Source organism: Pan troglodytes, chromosome 22, assembly GCF_028858775.2.
Source record: "Pan troglodytes isolate AG18354 chromosome 22, NHGRI_mPanTro3-v2.0_pri, whole genome shotgun sequence".
Classification (NCBI taxonomy): domain Eukaryota; kingdom Metazoa; phylum Chordata; class Mammalia; order Primates; family Hominidae; genus Pan; species Pan troglodytes.
Genome location: NC_072420.2, coordinates 26,658,784 through 26,675,033, shown reverse-complemented (window position 1 = coordinate 26,675,033; position 16,250 = coordinate 26,658,784). Strand labels below are relative to the sequence as shown.

General features: G+C 43.8%; 1 protein-coding gene across 6 annotated transcripts in view; it reads left to right on the top strand.

The window, feature by feature from the left end:
* The window catches only part of APP (amyloid beta precursor protein), a 284,812-nt gene extending 276,957 nt beyond the window's left edge, over positions 1-7,855 (top strand). For 5 of the 6 annotated variants that reach the window (XM_009451769.5, XM_009452766.5, XM_009453143.5 and 2 more), the window contains one exon: positions 6,635-7,855. In XM_009451769.5, coding sequence (XP_009450044.1) covers positions 6,635-6,736 — 102 coding nt within the window. In that variant the 3' untranslated portion in view covers positions 6,737-7,855. The remainder of the gene's footprint in view (positions 1-6,634) is intronic. The other variant, NM_001013018.1, reaches the window with a different exon arrangement.
* Positions 7,856-16,250: the final 8,395 nt, after the last annotated feature.

Sequence of the window (16,250 nt, the reverse complement as noted above, 5' to 3'; positions counted from 1 at the left end):
AAAAGGTGTAGTTTAGCTGGGATGGTAGAACCTGAACACAGGGAGTTGCAACCCAGCCTAGGCATGTTCCCAGGTGAGAGAGCACGGTGGGCTTTCAGAGCACCATTTTTCTTAGCATTCCAGCGTCTGCACCCAACAGAAGTGATGCTTCTGCAACATCCTCTTCCTACCTTAACAGGCCCTCTCACACTCAAGTACATGGAAATACCTTTATTTCCGGCTCTGGCTAACCTTCATTAATCAGTAACCCTACTTCAGTAAGAACAAAAATGAGTACATCAACATTTCCAGTTGGACTCACCTCAGTCACTCAGGACAGAATACCATTGTACTTACATACCATCAGTGCCTGAAGAAGTCATGATGAAAGCATTGGTTTCCAGGAAATTTTTTTAGAGTGAAAAATGCCCGCAGAAGATCACAGAGATAGGAACCCTAGGAAAAAAAACCCTGAGAACAAATGTATAAATGAAACAAGCCTAGAACAGTCACATACCACTTCCTTCACACTGGAGAGAACGTTCTGAGAAATGTGGCATGGGGCGGTTTCATTGCTGTGCAAACATCATAAAGTACATGTACATAAATCTAGATGGTATAGCCTGCTATACAGCTGGGCTACACACCTACAACTACTGCTCCTAGGCTCCACACCTGTGCAGCATATTGCTGCACTGAGTACTACAGACAGTTGTAACACACTGTCAGGTATTTGTGTATCTAAACATAGAAAAGGTACAGTAAACAATACGATATTATGGGACCACCATCATATGTTTGGTCTGTCGTGGACTAAAATGTCATTATGTGGCCCATAATTGTATTTTTATTGGTAGAGTTGTTAGCATTTGGAAATGAGCACTTCCTACTTGTTGTTGTTGTTTTTAAATAAGCAGGAAATATTGACTTACTGGATTTACTTAGCCATAAGGCCAGAGAGTCACTCTGTGAGCCGTTGGCCACGCTTTCCCAAGGAGGTAACTGTGCCTTATTGGTGCTTCAAGCAGTGAAGCAATAGCCCTTTATTATTACCACTCCCCAGATGTGCCCTCCATGTCAGAATACCCCTCTGGTGGCTGGAAATCTCAGCACTAGCTGAATTAACCACCTTGCTCCTGTTTTAGGACGTTCCTGCAAAGCCCACTGATCCCAGGATCTGTTTAGTAGCAAGCGGTACTTTTCTACATTCACATACATAGACACTGGATATTTAAAAATACGTATTGTAGCTCTTTCTGCTACTCTCCCCAGACATGTCACCCTTAATAAGGAGAAGTTGGGGGCACAGCTTCTCTTTATTATAGGATGTGAAAAAGTTTTCCTCTCACAGATCTGATCACTTGAACACCAGAAGTCTCCCCGCCCCCACCTCCTGGTTATCTCATTAATGACCTAAATAAGAAGAAACTTCCTTTTATTTGGCTTTTATGGAGGTATGGCATATGACTTTTTCTAAGTAATGTGCTGTCACTCTGGTGACTTTATAAAAAGATGTCCTTAGAGGTCCTTTCTTCCCGGCCAGAAGCTGACCCACCAGGATACAGACGCACTGACGCTGGCATTGTAGAGTAGTTGGAGAGAGTGGTCAGGTTGAATGGAAAGCCACGATAAGGAAAAGTGAGGGTGGGTGCAGAACCTAGGAGTGGCTTACAGTGAGCAGCAGAAAGAGAAATTGGAAGATCGAAGGAAAGCATTAAAAATGATCACAGGCCAGGCGTGGTGGCTCACACCTGTAATCCTAGCATTTGGGGAGGCCAAGGCAGGTGGATCACTTGAGGCTAGGAGTTCGAGACCAGCCTGGCCAACATGGTGAGACCCTGTCTCTAATAAAAATACAAAAAATTAGCCAAGCGTGGTGGCATGCGCCTGTAGTCGCAGCTACTCAGGAGGCTGAGGCAGGAGAATCGCTTGAACCCGGGAGATGGAGGCTGCAGTGAGCCAAGATCACGCCACTGCACTCCAGCCTGGGTGACAGAGCAAGACTGTCTTAAAAAAAAAAAAAAAAAATTATGAAGGGATAGCAAAGGAGTTCCTGAACCTGCCTGAAGAATTGCTTGATGTTGGCCATAAACATAGTCAACTGCCTTCTAGTTATATGTAACTATAGAGAGATCCATCAAAATTAGGAAAACAAGCATCTACACAACTAGGTAGCAGGCAGTTACTGGGAGGTTACTAGGAGGGATAAGTCACTAGCTTGAAAACTTCCTGGCTATTTTCTTTGCTTTTTTTTTCCCGCATACTTGTGGCTCCTTTGATGTGTCACACTACTGTTGTATTGTTCGCCTTAGTTCCCTTACCCTCCTTTACTCGTCTGGTCCATCTCAATGACAGGATTCTGTCGTTTGGCCTCAGTCCCTTGGATAAAAGGACATCTATTAATCCACATCCTGCTGGTTACTGTACATAATAAAATGTAAACGTGGTGTTTCCTGCCTCTCCTCCAAGCTCACACACCCGCATGTAAATACTCTAGGGGCAATAGGAGGAGACCTAGAAACTAAGGACACCCAAATAGAATCTTGTCCCTGCAGGCGGATAGCTGAGCTCTAAATTACTCTGGATACAGTGAAGGACTAAATGGTTCCAATGAATCAAGTTCAGGGAGAAAAGGGTCAGGGGGTATGGAGGTTAGCCAAAGACTGTCAAACGTTCTCCTCAAAGCTATTTTAGAACAAGGCGGGTCAGGCTATTTGGGCTCAGCTCTTTTCAGCGTGTGTCATAGGCAGCAGCCAGTTGAAGCCGTGCCACCATGCAGTGCAGGGGTCCAGGTCTCAGGAAGGTGCAGCGTACCGAGAGTCACATGAAGACCTCAGATCAGTTCCTGCTGCTGTGTAATCCAGGCAGTCTGGGAAGAGAATGAATATTCAGTGGTTGTATGTATGTGTGTCTTCATCCCAGCAAGTGACAGCTGTTCCTGCCTGGTTGGAAAATGGAAATTCTGACTTCATTGTCTTATCATTCCTTCCAGAACAAGCACCATGGGCTCAAACCCTCCCTGGCTCTGCTTTAAGGGAAATAATATTGTGTCTGTGCAGAGGCCCTGTCTGCACAGGGTCGTGGTAGGGCTGGCCTTCACATGGTGGCCCATGCCACTGCTGTAGCTTAGCCATGAGGAAGAGATTGGTGAGCCTGCTGGAGAGGAAGGCTACCCTTACTTGGTGCTCTTCCTTTAGCGGTAGCTTTATCCATAGACATGAGTACTCAGATTTTCACATCTAGCTTTCAAGGGGCTGGAGATTAAAGATCCAATCCATACTCCTTGGATGCCCTTTTGTCAAGATAATCCCTTCTTCTGTAGCTCCTGAGCCCTCTGAGGTCTGAGGGCCAAGCTGCCCCATGGCAGGAATGGCAAAATGTAACTGTCCTCTCCGTGGCAAAAGATAATAGGATTATCAAGTAGCAAAACAGAAGCCAAGAAAAGACAGGAGAGTTAGAGGTCTGGATTGTGCACCAGCCTTGGAGCCTCGCATCTCTAGCAGGGCACACTTAAGCGTTAGGCTTTGGAGTTTGAAGAGGAGATAAACCTATCAAATTGCCAGGTGTTCCCCTGCCCTTGATGCATGCAAATGATTGTTGACAGCCAGTGTGATGGTAGATGTGCCTCCTGGAAGAGATAAAAGTATAATATTCCAACAATCAAGCAGCATTGTGGCTTTTTTCTACAATCAGAAACATAGCAGCTTTGTGCTTGATCTCCTAAGCAAGATAATTTTTTTTAACCTGGGCATTCTTTGAGATCTCAGTTACGAGGTGATGGGGAGCAAAAATGATGCCCAAGTTCAAATGGCATACTGCTGCAGATAGGCTGTCTCCTGGCACACAGATTTATAGAGTGAATGAAATCTCTCATTATTGGTGCTAATCTTTAACCATGGTTTTTAACTTACAAGTTGGAGGCTAATTACACAGTTACCATTTAAAGCCAGGTGACCTCATTTGTTGACAACAGTGCACAGCAAAGGAAAGAGGAGAGGATAAGGAAAACATCTGTGATTTGCTCCCAGGACAGTGAAGCTGAGCATCCATTTGAGCAGAGTCCTCTGAGTACTGGCCTTGGTTAGAGCTTGGTGGTGGGAGTGTGCTAAGGGGAGATGCCTAGGTCTGTCATTGGAGTGAGCTGAGGGTTTGGATGCAGGGGAACTCAGGCAGCTCTGAGCCACAGGGTGGTAGATGGGAGGGATTCACAGTGGCACACAGTCTCTTCCATAAATGGAAATGTAACAATCAGGGCACATGGCCATGGCGGCTCATGCCTGTAATCCTAGTGCTACTTTAGGAGGCCGAGGTAGGCGGGTCACCTGAGGTCAGTTTGAGACCAGCATGGCCAACATGGTGAAACCCCATCTCTACTAAAAATACAAAAATTAGCCAGGCGTAGTGGCGGGTGCCTGTAATCCCAGCTACTTAGGAGGCTGAGGCAGGAGAATCACTTGAACCTGGGAGGCAGAGGTTGCAGTGAGCCGAGATTGCCTGGGCAACAAGAGCAAGACTCCAACTCAAAAAAAATGGGCACATAATGGATGGAACATTCTGTCCCAAGGGATGAGGGAGCTGTATATCTACCTATTCCAGCTGCCTTGGGATTAGCCACTGGTAGTCATTCCACCTCACTCCCAGACTGAAAAGAGTCAATCACTTCATGAAGTGGGGCTGTACGAAGGGACCACGGGGGACCTGATTATACTAACAGATTTATTTTTATTTATTTACTTTTTTTGAGACAGAGTCTCCCTCTGTTGCCCAGGCCGGAGTGCAGTGGCACGATCTTGGCTCACTGCAGCCTCAGCCTCCTGGGTTCAAGCAGTTCTCCTGCCTCAGCCTCCAGCGTAGCTGGGACTACAGGCACGTGCTACTGTGCCTGGCTAAATTTTTTTGTATTTTTGTTAAAGATGGAGTTTCACTATGTTGGCCAGGCGTGTCTCGAACTCCTGACCTCGTGATCCACCCACCTTGGCCTCCCAAAAGTGCTGGGATTTTGAGCCACCGCACCCGGCCTTTTTTTTCTTGGAGATAGAGTCTCACTCTGTCTCCCAGGCTGGAGTGCAGTGGCACAATCTTGGCTCACCGCAAACTCCACCCCCCAAGTTCAAGCCATTCTCCTGCCTCCGCCTGTGGAGCAGCTGGGATTACAGGCGTGCACCACCACGCCTGGCTAATTTTTGTATTTTTAGTAGAGACAAGGTTTCACCATATTGGCCAGGCTGGTCTCAAACTCCTGACCTCAAGTGACGCACCCACCTCAGGCTCCCAAAGTGCTGGGATTACAGGCGTGAGCCACTGCACCCAGCCATATTGACAGGTCTTTTAGTCTGAATTATCACCAGCCAGTGTGGTCTAGTCATGACATATCTAGCTCCATCTCGAGACCTGTCTTACCGCTGACACCACGTCCTCGCTGGTACTTTTTCTTCCTTGGCTTCAGGGGCATTGCTGTGTAGGCTTAGATCCATGCCAGATGGGGTGTGTAGGGGGAAAAGCTGCATAAGGGAGGAATGTCACTTGGCAATACTCAGCAAGGGGGAACGGGCCTGCAGTATTCTCCCAGAGATGAATGAGCAGCCCATTCTAGGAAATATCCCTTTGAAGAAATATCTTCTGTATGGTACATCCAAACTTTTCTCTGGAAAACATGCCTCTTCATTCTGATGACTTTCTATTTATTCTCTTCATCTTACCATGGTTTTACAAAAGAGGGATTTTAACATACTCATTCAGCAGAGTTAAGGACCTCCTCTCTTCTGCGAACGGGGAGAGGTATAACAAATATAGTAAAACAAGAACAGCCACTGCCCACGTTGTAGGGGTAAGTACCCTGCCCAACCTGCAGACAGTAAATGCCACACAGCTCTAACAGTGACAGGGGGAGAAAAACGTCTTCAGTTACTGGCCTGACCTTAGAGGTAAAGCAACATATTAACAGAGAGGGTCTGATTTTAAACTTTGAGCTGAACATACTTCTATAGTATCTTAATTCTCAGTTTTTAAAAAATTACGTAATCTAGAATGGCGTCGTCCTTGCTCTTCCTTTTTTCTTGTGCCAAATAATAGCCCCCTTTGGTATATGTTATTGTTTTAATTGATTGTCAAACCTCTCCTTAACATTTTAACAAACATAAAATTTGATAGAAACGGGCTAGACTAAATTCAGCAGTCCAGGAAATCGAGTATTTTTCTACACAGATTTGAGTGTCACCCAAGATACAGTATACTTTGCTGAATCTCCCTCCATGATACTCTTGTGGTTTTATCTATCTTACCAAAACACTTCCAAGTAAAACAGGCTTCCATTGACTCTGTTCGTCCTTTATTGAGCCAACAGGGGAGGAAAAAATACCATTGCACTGGGTTTATCCGCTTACTGTGGAGTTGGGGAACCAGAAACCACCACTGGACACTTTGCAAGCGCGTCAAGGTTTCCACCGCCACCTGGTGGCTAGATGGAGCACAGCATCTGTGTAACTGGTGGGCAAAGGCGTTCTGCTCCAAGATGTCAAAGTGGGGGAGAAAATTATGGGTGTTCTGCAATCTTGGCAAAAGAAGAGTACTGTACTCCTTATGTTTTTACTGCTTCTCCATGTTCACCCTTAAAGGATTGATTTTTATTTTTTACTCAGCTCTCCTCGTTTTTCAGGTTGACGCCGCTGTCACCCCAGAGGAGCGCCACCTGTCCAAGATGCAGCAGAACGGCTACGAAAATCCAACCTACAAGTTCTTCGAGCAGATGCAGAACTAGACCCCCGCCACAGCAGCCTCTGAAGTTGGACAGCAAAACCATTGCTTCACTACCCATCGGTGTCCATTTATAGAATAATGTGGGAAGAAACAAACCCCCGTTTTATGATTTACTCATTATCGCCTTTTGACAGCTGTGCTGTAACACAAGTAGATGCCTGAACTTGAATTAATCCACAAATCAGTAATGTATTCTATCTCTCTTTACATTTTGGTCTCTACACTACATTATTAATGGGTTTTGTGTACTGTAAAGAATTTAGCTGTATCAAACTAGTGCATGAATAGATTCTCTCCTGATTATTTATCACATAGCCCCTTAGCCAGTTGTATATTATTCTTGTGGTTTGTGACCCAATTAAGTCCTACTTTACATATGCTTTAAGAATCGATGGGGGATGCTTCATGTGAACGTGGGAGTTCAGCTGCTTCTCTTGCCTAAGTATTCCTTTCCTGATCACTATGCATTTTAAAGTTAAACATTTTTAAGTATTTCAGATGCTTTAGAGAGATTTTTTTTCCATGACTGCATTTTACTGTACAGATTGCTGCTTCTGCTATATTTGTGATATAGGAATTAAGAGGATACACGTTTGTTTCTTCGTGCCTGTTTTATGTGCACACATTAGGCATTGAGACTTCAAGCTTTTCTTTTTTTGTCCACGTATCTTTGGGTCTTTGATAAAGAAAAGAATCCCTGTTCATTGTAAGCACTTTTACGGGGCGGGTGGGGAGGGGTGCTCTGCTGGTCTTCAATTACCAAGAATTCTCCAAAACAATTTTCTGCAGGATGATTGTACAGAATCATTGCTTATGACATGATCGCTTTCTACACTGTATTACATAAATAAATTAAATAAAATAACCCCGGGCAAGACTTTTCTTTGAAGGATGACTACAGACATTAAATAGTCAAAGTAATTTTGGGTGGGGAGAAGAGGCAGATTCAATTTTCTTTAACCAGTCTGAAGTTTCATTTATGATACAAAAGAAGATGAAAATGGAAGTGGCAATACAAGGGGATGAGGAAGGCACGCCTGGACAAACCCTTCTTTAAGATGTGTCTTCAATTTGTATAAAATGGTGTTTTCATGTAAATAAATACATTCTTGGAGGAGCACCATTGTGCTGGTGTGAATGATTCCATAGTAACAATCTCGACCATTTACTGACGTACAGACCAGTGAGAAATCTTCGCATGTTGGGTACCCACACCTGTTGTGTCTTAATTGCAAGTCTGAGTAGGAAGTTGGGGCCAACATGTGTCTCCCAGTGCTGGGAAAATATTTCATAGACCTAATTTACAGTCTTTACTTGATCTAAAACATTTTGCTGCCATATTTTGGCCCTCGAGTTTGTCCCAAATGAGACACAAAGGGAAAAGTTCCAGGGAAATAAAAATTAAGACAGCTGATTATCTGTAAAGCAGGGTTTCTCATCCTGAACGCTACTAACATTTTGCAGGGAATAATTCCTTGTTGAAGGGAGTTGTCCTGAGCAGTGTAGGATATTTATTTATTTTATTTATGTTTTTTGAGACGGAGTCTCGCTCTGTCACCCAGGCTGGAGTGCAGTGGCACAATCTCGGCTCAGTGCAAGCTCCGCCTCCCGGGTTCACGCCATTCTCCTGCCTCAGCCTCCTGAATAGCTGGGACTCCAGGTGCCCGCCACCACGCCCGGCTAATTTTTTGTATTTTTAGTAGAGACGGGGTTTCACCGTCTTAGCCAGGAGTCTTAATCTCCTGACCTCGTGATCTGCCTGCCTTGGCCTCCCAAAGTGCTGAGATTACAGGCGTGAGCCACTGCGCCCGGCCAGGCCCTCCTTTTAAAAGTGCCCATTGGCTGGGCGCGGTGGCTCATGCCTGTAATCCCAGCACTTTGGGAGGCTGAGGCGGGTGGATCACGAGGTCAGGAGATCAAGAATATCCTGGCCAATATGGTGAAACCCCATCTCTACTGAAAATACAAAAAAAAAAAGGCCGGGCATGGTGGCGGGCGCTTGTAGTCCCAGCTACTCAGGAGGCTGAGGCAGGAGAATGGTGTGAACCTGGGAGGCAGAGGTTGCAGTGAGCTGAGATCGCGCCACTGCACTCCAGCCTGGGAGACAGAGCGAGACTCCGTCTCAATAAATAAATAAATAAATAAATAAATAAATAAATAAATAAATAAATAAATGGAGGGCCTGGCACGAATGACATGCAGGGAAGGCAGTGAGCAGGTGGAGGTCCCTGTACTCGTTGTGGTGCCTTATCTACCAGGCGGTTGAGTTGACGTCTTTGTGGACAGAATTCGATTACAAAGGTGTCCGAAAGTCTCCAGGTGGGGGAGAGTTTTGTAGCAGGCATAATTTGGGTTGTAAATTGACTGTTGTCTCCTGAGCAGTCTCCTGGTGAGGGAGAGTTTCACTGGAGCTTTGAAACACATATTAGACAGCCTTGCCCAAGGAGAGGTAAACAATTATAATTGCATTTCTAAAGGGCTAAGTAGGACATGGGAAACTGGAAAATGGAGAAAAGAAGAGAAAAAAATAGTAACTCATTCTCTTTTTCTTAGAAAAATGAGGATACTTGGTCACATCCTCACATGGTGAAGAATACGATGGTCTCTTCATTTCCCTTGAACACTAGTCCCATCGTGAGGCTCTGCCCTCATGACCTAATCTAATCCTAACTGCCTCCCAAAGGTCCCACCTCCACATCCCATTATTGGGGATTAGGGTTTCAACATAGGGATTTGGGGGAAACACAACCACTCAGTTCATAGTGATATCTGACTGCGATTCCAAAGGTCTGAGGACACATTGGCCCTGTTGTTTTTGCTGTGTTGTCCTTGGCCTCAGGTGAACATTTTAGCTTTAGATTGCAACATTTTAAGCTAAAAACACTAAGCTAGAAAATTAAACTTATCTCGTCACGTTCTGCATTGTGAACAAACTCAAAACTCACCTGAGTGTTATCTTGTTTTCATGAGAAAAAAATGGTCATCTCCCTTGCCCTGTTAGGGACAGTTAGACATGACTGCTGTATGAAGATATGTACATGTTAACAATTCATATGTACAAGCTACTGTTCCATTTTGCCTGGCCCAAGGGGAGGTAGCTGGCTAGTTGGGGTAGCAGGGCGAATTAACCCTAATATAATAGTACATTTCTAATGCCACCAATAAAATGAAAACCAGCTCTCAAACATGGCACTATATGGGATGGCACTCCAAGGCCAACTCAATTACAGTAACTACAGCTTTAACTTTGATCATTTTGTTACCAGAAAGGGGTCCCAATCCAGACCCCAAGACAGGGTTCTTGCATCTCTTGCAAGAAAGAATTCAAGGCGGGTCCATAGAGGAAAGGGAAATGAAGTTTTAAGAAAGTAGGAAAATAAAGAGTGGTTGCTCCATAGGCACAGTGAACCTAAGGGCTGCTGGTTGCCCATTTTATTGTTATTTCTTAATTATTTACTAAACGGGCTGAATTATTCATGCCTCCCCTTTTTAGACCATATAGGGTAACTTCCTGATGTTGCCATGGCATTTGTAAACCGTCATGGCTCTAGTGGGAGTGTAGCAGTGAGGACAACCAGAGGTCACTCTCATTGCTATCTTGGTTTTGGTGGGTTTTGACCGGCTTCTTTACTGCAACTCGTTTTATGAGCAAGGTCTTTATGACCTGTATCTTATGCAGACCTACAATCTCATCCTGTGACTTAGAATGGCTTAACCCTCTGGGAATGCAGCCCAGTAGGTCCCAGCCTTATTTTACCCAGCCCCTATTTGAAATGGAGTTGCTCTGGTTCAGACGCCTCTGACAATTTCAAAGCTAATGAAAAAAATGTCTAGCCAAATGTATACATACATACATTTATAATTATGAAAAGACAATGCCTTATAATCTTGATTCTTAAATTGAGGTGTATTGATAGGATTCTCCCAATGGTCTGGGGATTAATCAATAGGTAATTTATACAAAACTGAAGTGCTGCCAAATAGAATTACAGTAGTAGTTGCTGCACCAAAAAGATTAATGAGATTTGGGGAGACTTTGCTGTGGCTAAGCTGATGGGTCAAGAAGAGTACAATCTCAGTACAATTTTAAGTTGTATTTATCTTATGAATAATTGGGCTATTCTTTCCTATGCCCAAGGGCCATTTTATAGCTCTAAATTTCTTTCGTGTTCTGTTTGGGGCTTGAAGTCTCTACTTCTGTATCGGGATTGCGATGCCTGCTGTCTTACTGTTTTCCATTTGTCTGGTAAATTTTCATTCATTCCTTTATTTTTAGCTATTTCAATTGCTGCATTTTCGGTGTGTATCTTGTGTGCAGCACACAGTTGAGTTTTTGCTATACGAGCCAATCCGAAAATAATCTTTTTTAATAGGCAAATTAAGCCGATCTAGTTTTATTGATATAACTACCATGTTTGGTGTCAATTCTGTCATATTTTACATTGTAATTGCTGAATGTATTATATTTACTGTGTCTATCCTCTTGCGTTTTCTTTTGGCTTATGAATTTTGTGTCTTTTATTTATTTATTTATTTATTTATTTTGAGATGGGGTCTCACTCTGTCGCCCAGGCTGCAGTGCACTGGTGTGATATCGGCTCACTACAACCTCCACCTCCCGGATTCAAGCGATTCTCCCGAGTAGCTGGGACTACAGGCACATGCCACCACACCCAGCTAATTTTTTTAGTAGAGACGGGGTTTCACCATGTTGGCCAGGCTGGTCTCAAACTCCTGACCTCAGGTGATCCGCCTGCCTCAGCCTCCCAAAGTGCTGGAATTACAGGTGTGAGCCACCGCGCTGGGTCTTGTATCTTTATTCTAATGGGTTGCTTTTATACTAATCTTCTGTAGTGCTCTTACTCCCTTTTTTTTTTCTTTTTTTTTTTGAGACGGAGTCTGGCTCTGTCGCCCAGGCTGGAGTGCAGTGGCGCAATCTCGGCTCACTGTAAGCTCTGCCTCCCAGGTTCACACCATTCTCCTGCCTCAGCCTCCCAAGTAACTGGGACTACAGGCACCTACCACCACGCCCGGCTAATTTTTTTGTATTTTTAGTAGAGACGGGGTTTCACCATGTAGCCAGGATGGTCTCGATCTCCCGACCTCATGATCCACCTGCCGTGGCCTCCCAAAGTGCTGGGATTACAGGCATGAGCCACTGTGCCCAGCCCCTTTTTTCTTTCTTAACCTGTTACTATCTGTCTTTTCTAGATGATACTGATTCCCACCTATTACCTATATGTCAGTCAATGGTGTTACTCTACTTTTCCCCTTTTCTCTCCCTTCTCCCACCTTTTTAGTTGTATTTGTTCTACTTTATCAGTATATAATGTTTACATATCCATGTTTTTCATTAACCCATGAACGAACTCTTAGATTATTCTCAGCTCTACAGTCAAATATGTGAAATGATCTCTGTTGGTCCTTTTGTTCCCAGAAATCTTCTGGTTGGGTGAAACTCACCCTCCAGTAAATTGCTCAGCAAGAGCACGTGTACTGTATTCCTGGAATTCTGGTGAGTTTGAAACTGATTTTCTGTGACCTTGAAACTTGAAGAGCAGCTTGTTTTTCCTTAGGTTTCTTGAAAATGGTGTTCCAGTGTTTTCTTGGTTTGCATGTTGTTTTTGAGAAATCTGAGGCCAATCTTTAATTCTCTTTGTAAATATTTTTTGGGCCTGGAAGCCTTGAGGATTTTTTTTTATAAGTCTAGTAATTTTCCAAGCTATCTCAGAATTATTTGTGGTCAGTTTTCCTATATACCACACTGGGCCCTTTCAGTGTAGAGTTGACTCAGTTCTTTTATTTCTGGAACTTTTTCTTGGATTAGAGTTTTAAATATTCTGTTATATTATTTTTCTTTTCTTCAGGAACACCAATAATACAAATATGCAACCTCTTTTGTCTGGCTTCCATTTCAACCATCTTCTCTGATCCTTTTTATTTTCTTTATCTCCTTTTCATTCTATTGGCTATCCTTCTTTTATTCAATACCCTTTATTAAGTTTTTATTTGAACCCATTCTCTTCGGGGCACCTTGTAATCTGTTCTTTATTACTGATAAAGTTTTGTGATTTTCTTCTATTTTTTTTTCCTGAATTTAATCAGCTCTGACTTCATTTTCTCCTATTTTTTGTTGATTTCTCTACCTAGTTTTTATATTTCCGATTCAACATATTAATATTTTCCATGTTCCCAGATGCAGGTTGGAGAATATTTCATAAATATTGAGTGTTGTCTTAGAATTTTCATCAAGTTCATGGTTATATCGAGGAGACATCACCAGCAGAGAAACTTTGATTTGCAACTTCTGACTTTGGCAGTTGTTCTCTATAGAAGTTGGTCCACTCCTTCCTCTTCCTGTTCATTCTGTGGGCAGGAGAACTAGTTAGGAGCAGATTCTTCTCTCAGTTCAACAATGTTCTGTGCAGTTGCTTTTGTGGCTGATGTTGATAGGAAAGATAGAAGAGTTGTTGTGTCTCCTATTTTCTGCAGGATCCTTAATTTTGTTCTGTCTCCTCTTCTGCTCTGCCTGTCTCCCAGAAGCACCACTCCTCTCCCTGTGTCTGATTCTCCCCAACAAGCATGGATTCTCCATGTCTGGTCTGCACACTGTCAGGCCCCACTCCGGAGCCTGGGCTCTGAACTGCCAAGTGCCCATCACTGTTCGTTTTTTTTTTTTTTTTTTTTTTTTTTTTTTTTTTTTCTGAGACGGAGTTTCACTCTTGTTGCCCAGGCTGGAGTGCAATGGTGCAATCTTGGCTCACTGAAACCTCTACCTCCTGGGTTCAAGCGATTCTCCTGTCTCAGCCTCCTGAGTAGCTGGGATTACAGACGCACGCCACCATACCCGGCTAATGTTTCTAGTTTTAGTAGAGACGAGGTTTCACCATGTTGGCCAGGAGGTCTCGAACTCCTGACCTCAGATGATCCACCCACCTCGGCCTCCCAAAGTGCTGGGATTACAGGCGTGAGCCACCATGCCCAGCCTTGTTCATTCTCTTTGTAAATATTGTTTCACTTTATCTTTTGGGAGTGGCTTTGTCTGTTTTTTCTCTAAGTTCTCTGCTTCCCTCCACCCTTTTCCCCAATCTCTTGAGACTCCTCTCCCCTGATTTCTGCACCCACAGGTTTGTGGTGGCTGCTTGCTGCAGGCCCGCAGTGGGCACTCTGTTGGATTTTTTCTTCTATGCACAGATAATTGGAAAATTGCAGCTTCTCTTATCTCTTAGTCATGCTGAAAGAGGGACATTTACCACCATTATGAGGAAATCTGCACACTGGTATATTTTTAAAGCGCCCCAGATGATTCTAATACACAGCCGTGGTGGAGAACATCTTGTTATATCATCACAATGTGCTTTTAGTACGTTTTACATATATTTTCCCAAAAGTCCCTTGGATTCCCAGCCATGACTGTCTCATTTTTCTCCTACCTGAGTCCTGTAGGTAAGAGAAGCACTGTTCTTCACATCTCTGTTTGTCAAAGAATTCACCTACATCAGAATCACCTATGAGCCTGGCCAAACACTGCAGTTTTCCAGATCCCATTCTGGGCCTACTGAGATCATCTCTGGAGACCCAGGACTCTGCATTTTCAACAAGCACACACACACACCCATGATTAAGTTGTGAAGGATCATAAAAATCACTGCTTTGGATGCTGGTGGACCCTGAGTTTCTGCTCTTGCTTCTCTTCTATATACTGTCTAACATCAGCCACATGAAAAGTATTTATTATAATTCATATATGCAAAGCAATAACTTAAACCTAAACCTTTTCCTGAGTTAAGAGACCCAGATTCCTGTCTTTGCTTTAAAATATGCACTATGATTATAAATGCAATGCATGTTTTAGAAAATACAGGATGTAGGCAAGGTACAGTGGCTCACACCTGTAATCCCACCACTTTGAGAGGCCGAGGCGGGTGAATCTCTCGAGGTCAAGAGTTCGAGACCAACCTGGGCAAAATGGTGAAACCCTGTCTCTACTAAAAATACAAAAATTTAGCCGGACGTGGTGGTACGCACCTGTGATTCCCAGCTACTCAGTAGGCTGAGGCAGGAGAATCACTTGAACCCGGGAGGTCGAGGCTGCAGTGAGACGAAATTGTGCCACTGCACTCCAGCCTAGGTGACAGAGCCAGACCCTGTCTCAAAAAAAAAAAAAAAAAGAAGAGACTAATTTTGGCCTAACCATACACACCATTTTCTGATTTAGGCTAGTCAATCAGGAATGACTGTCTTGTAGAGGATCCTTGAATGGCCCTGTATCTATTAATACGCTTCTGTTCCCTGTCCCCTACATACAAACATGTTAAGGCTCTACACTGGTATGACTTTGGGCATATAGGAAAAATTGGAGTACAAATTATTTATATAATTTTCTTGCTTTCATCATACAGTCACTTTGTTGAATACATTTGCAGATCAAATCAGAATATGAAGATCCTTTATGGCTATTAAACCTAGAAAATCTATCCTCTGCTAACTAACCAGCTCTGAGGCAACTAGCAGGGGCAGCATCTCATTTCTAACATTGCTCTATTTCAAAAGGTTTTAGAATAATTTCCAAAGTAAATGACTTTTATTGTCCATAAGATTTCTTGGACAACCTGTTTTACACATTCAGAGCATACAATTTTTAACTACCCTGGCCGGGTGCGGTGGCTCATGCCTGTAACCCCAGCACTTTAGGAGGCCAAGGCGAGTGGATCACTTGAGGTTAGTTCAAGATCAGCCTGGCCAACATGGGGAAACCCCGTGTCTACTAAAAACACAAAAAATACTCGGGCTTGGTGGCATGTGCCTGTAAGTCCAGCTACTCTGGAGCCTGAGGTATGAGAATCGCTTGAATCCAGGAGGCGGAGGTTGCAGTGAACCGAGATCATGCCACTGCACTCCAGCCTGGGCAACAGAGCAAGACTCTGTCTTTAAAAAAAAAAAAAAAAAAAAAAAAAAAATTACCCTGAACTGCGTTCTTCCTGAGCTGACCTCTATTCCTCCAAACTAGGAGCCTTTCTCAGTGTTTTCAACCTTCCCTCCTTCCATTTGTAAGATGGTCACAGATGTTTCATCTTGGTTCATTCATTTAAAACAGCTATTGCGTGCCTACTGCATATACTCAGACAATGCCAGGCACTAGCAATACAATGGCTAAAAAAAATTTTTTTTTAAAGATGACCCTGGCCGGGCGCGGTGGCTCACGCCTGCAATCTCAGCACTTTGGGAGGCCGAGGCGGGCAGATCACGAGGTCAGGAGATCGAGACCATCCCTGGCTAACACGGTGAAACCCCGTCTCTACTAAAAATAATTTTAAAAATAGCCTGGCGTGGTGGTGGGCGCCTGTAGTCCCAGCTACTCGGGAGGCTGGGACAGGAAAATGGCGTGAACCCGGGAGGCGGAGCTTGCAGTGAGCCGAGATCGCGCCACTGTACTCCAGCCTAGACGACAGAGCAAGACTCCCTCTCAAAAAAAAAAAAAAAAAAGATGGTCCTAATTTCAACACCTTGTATGT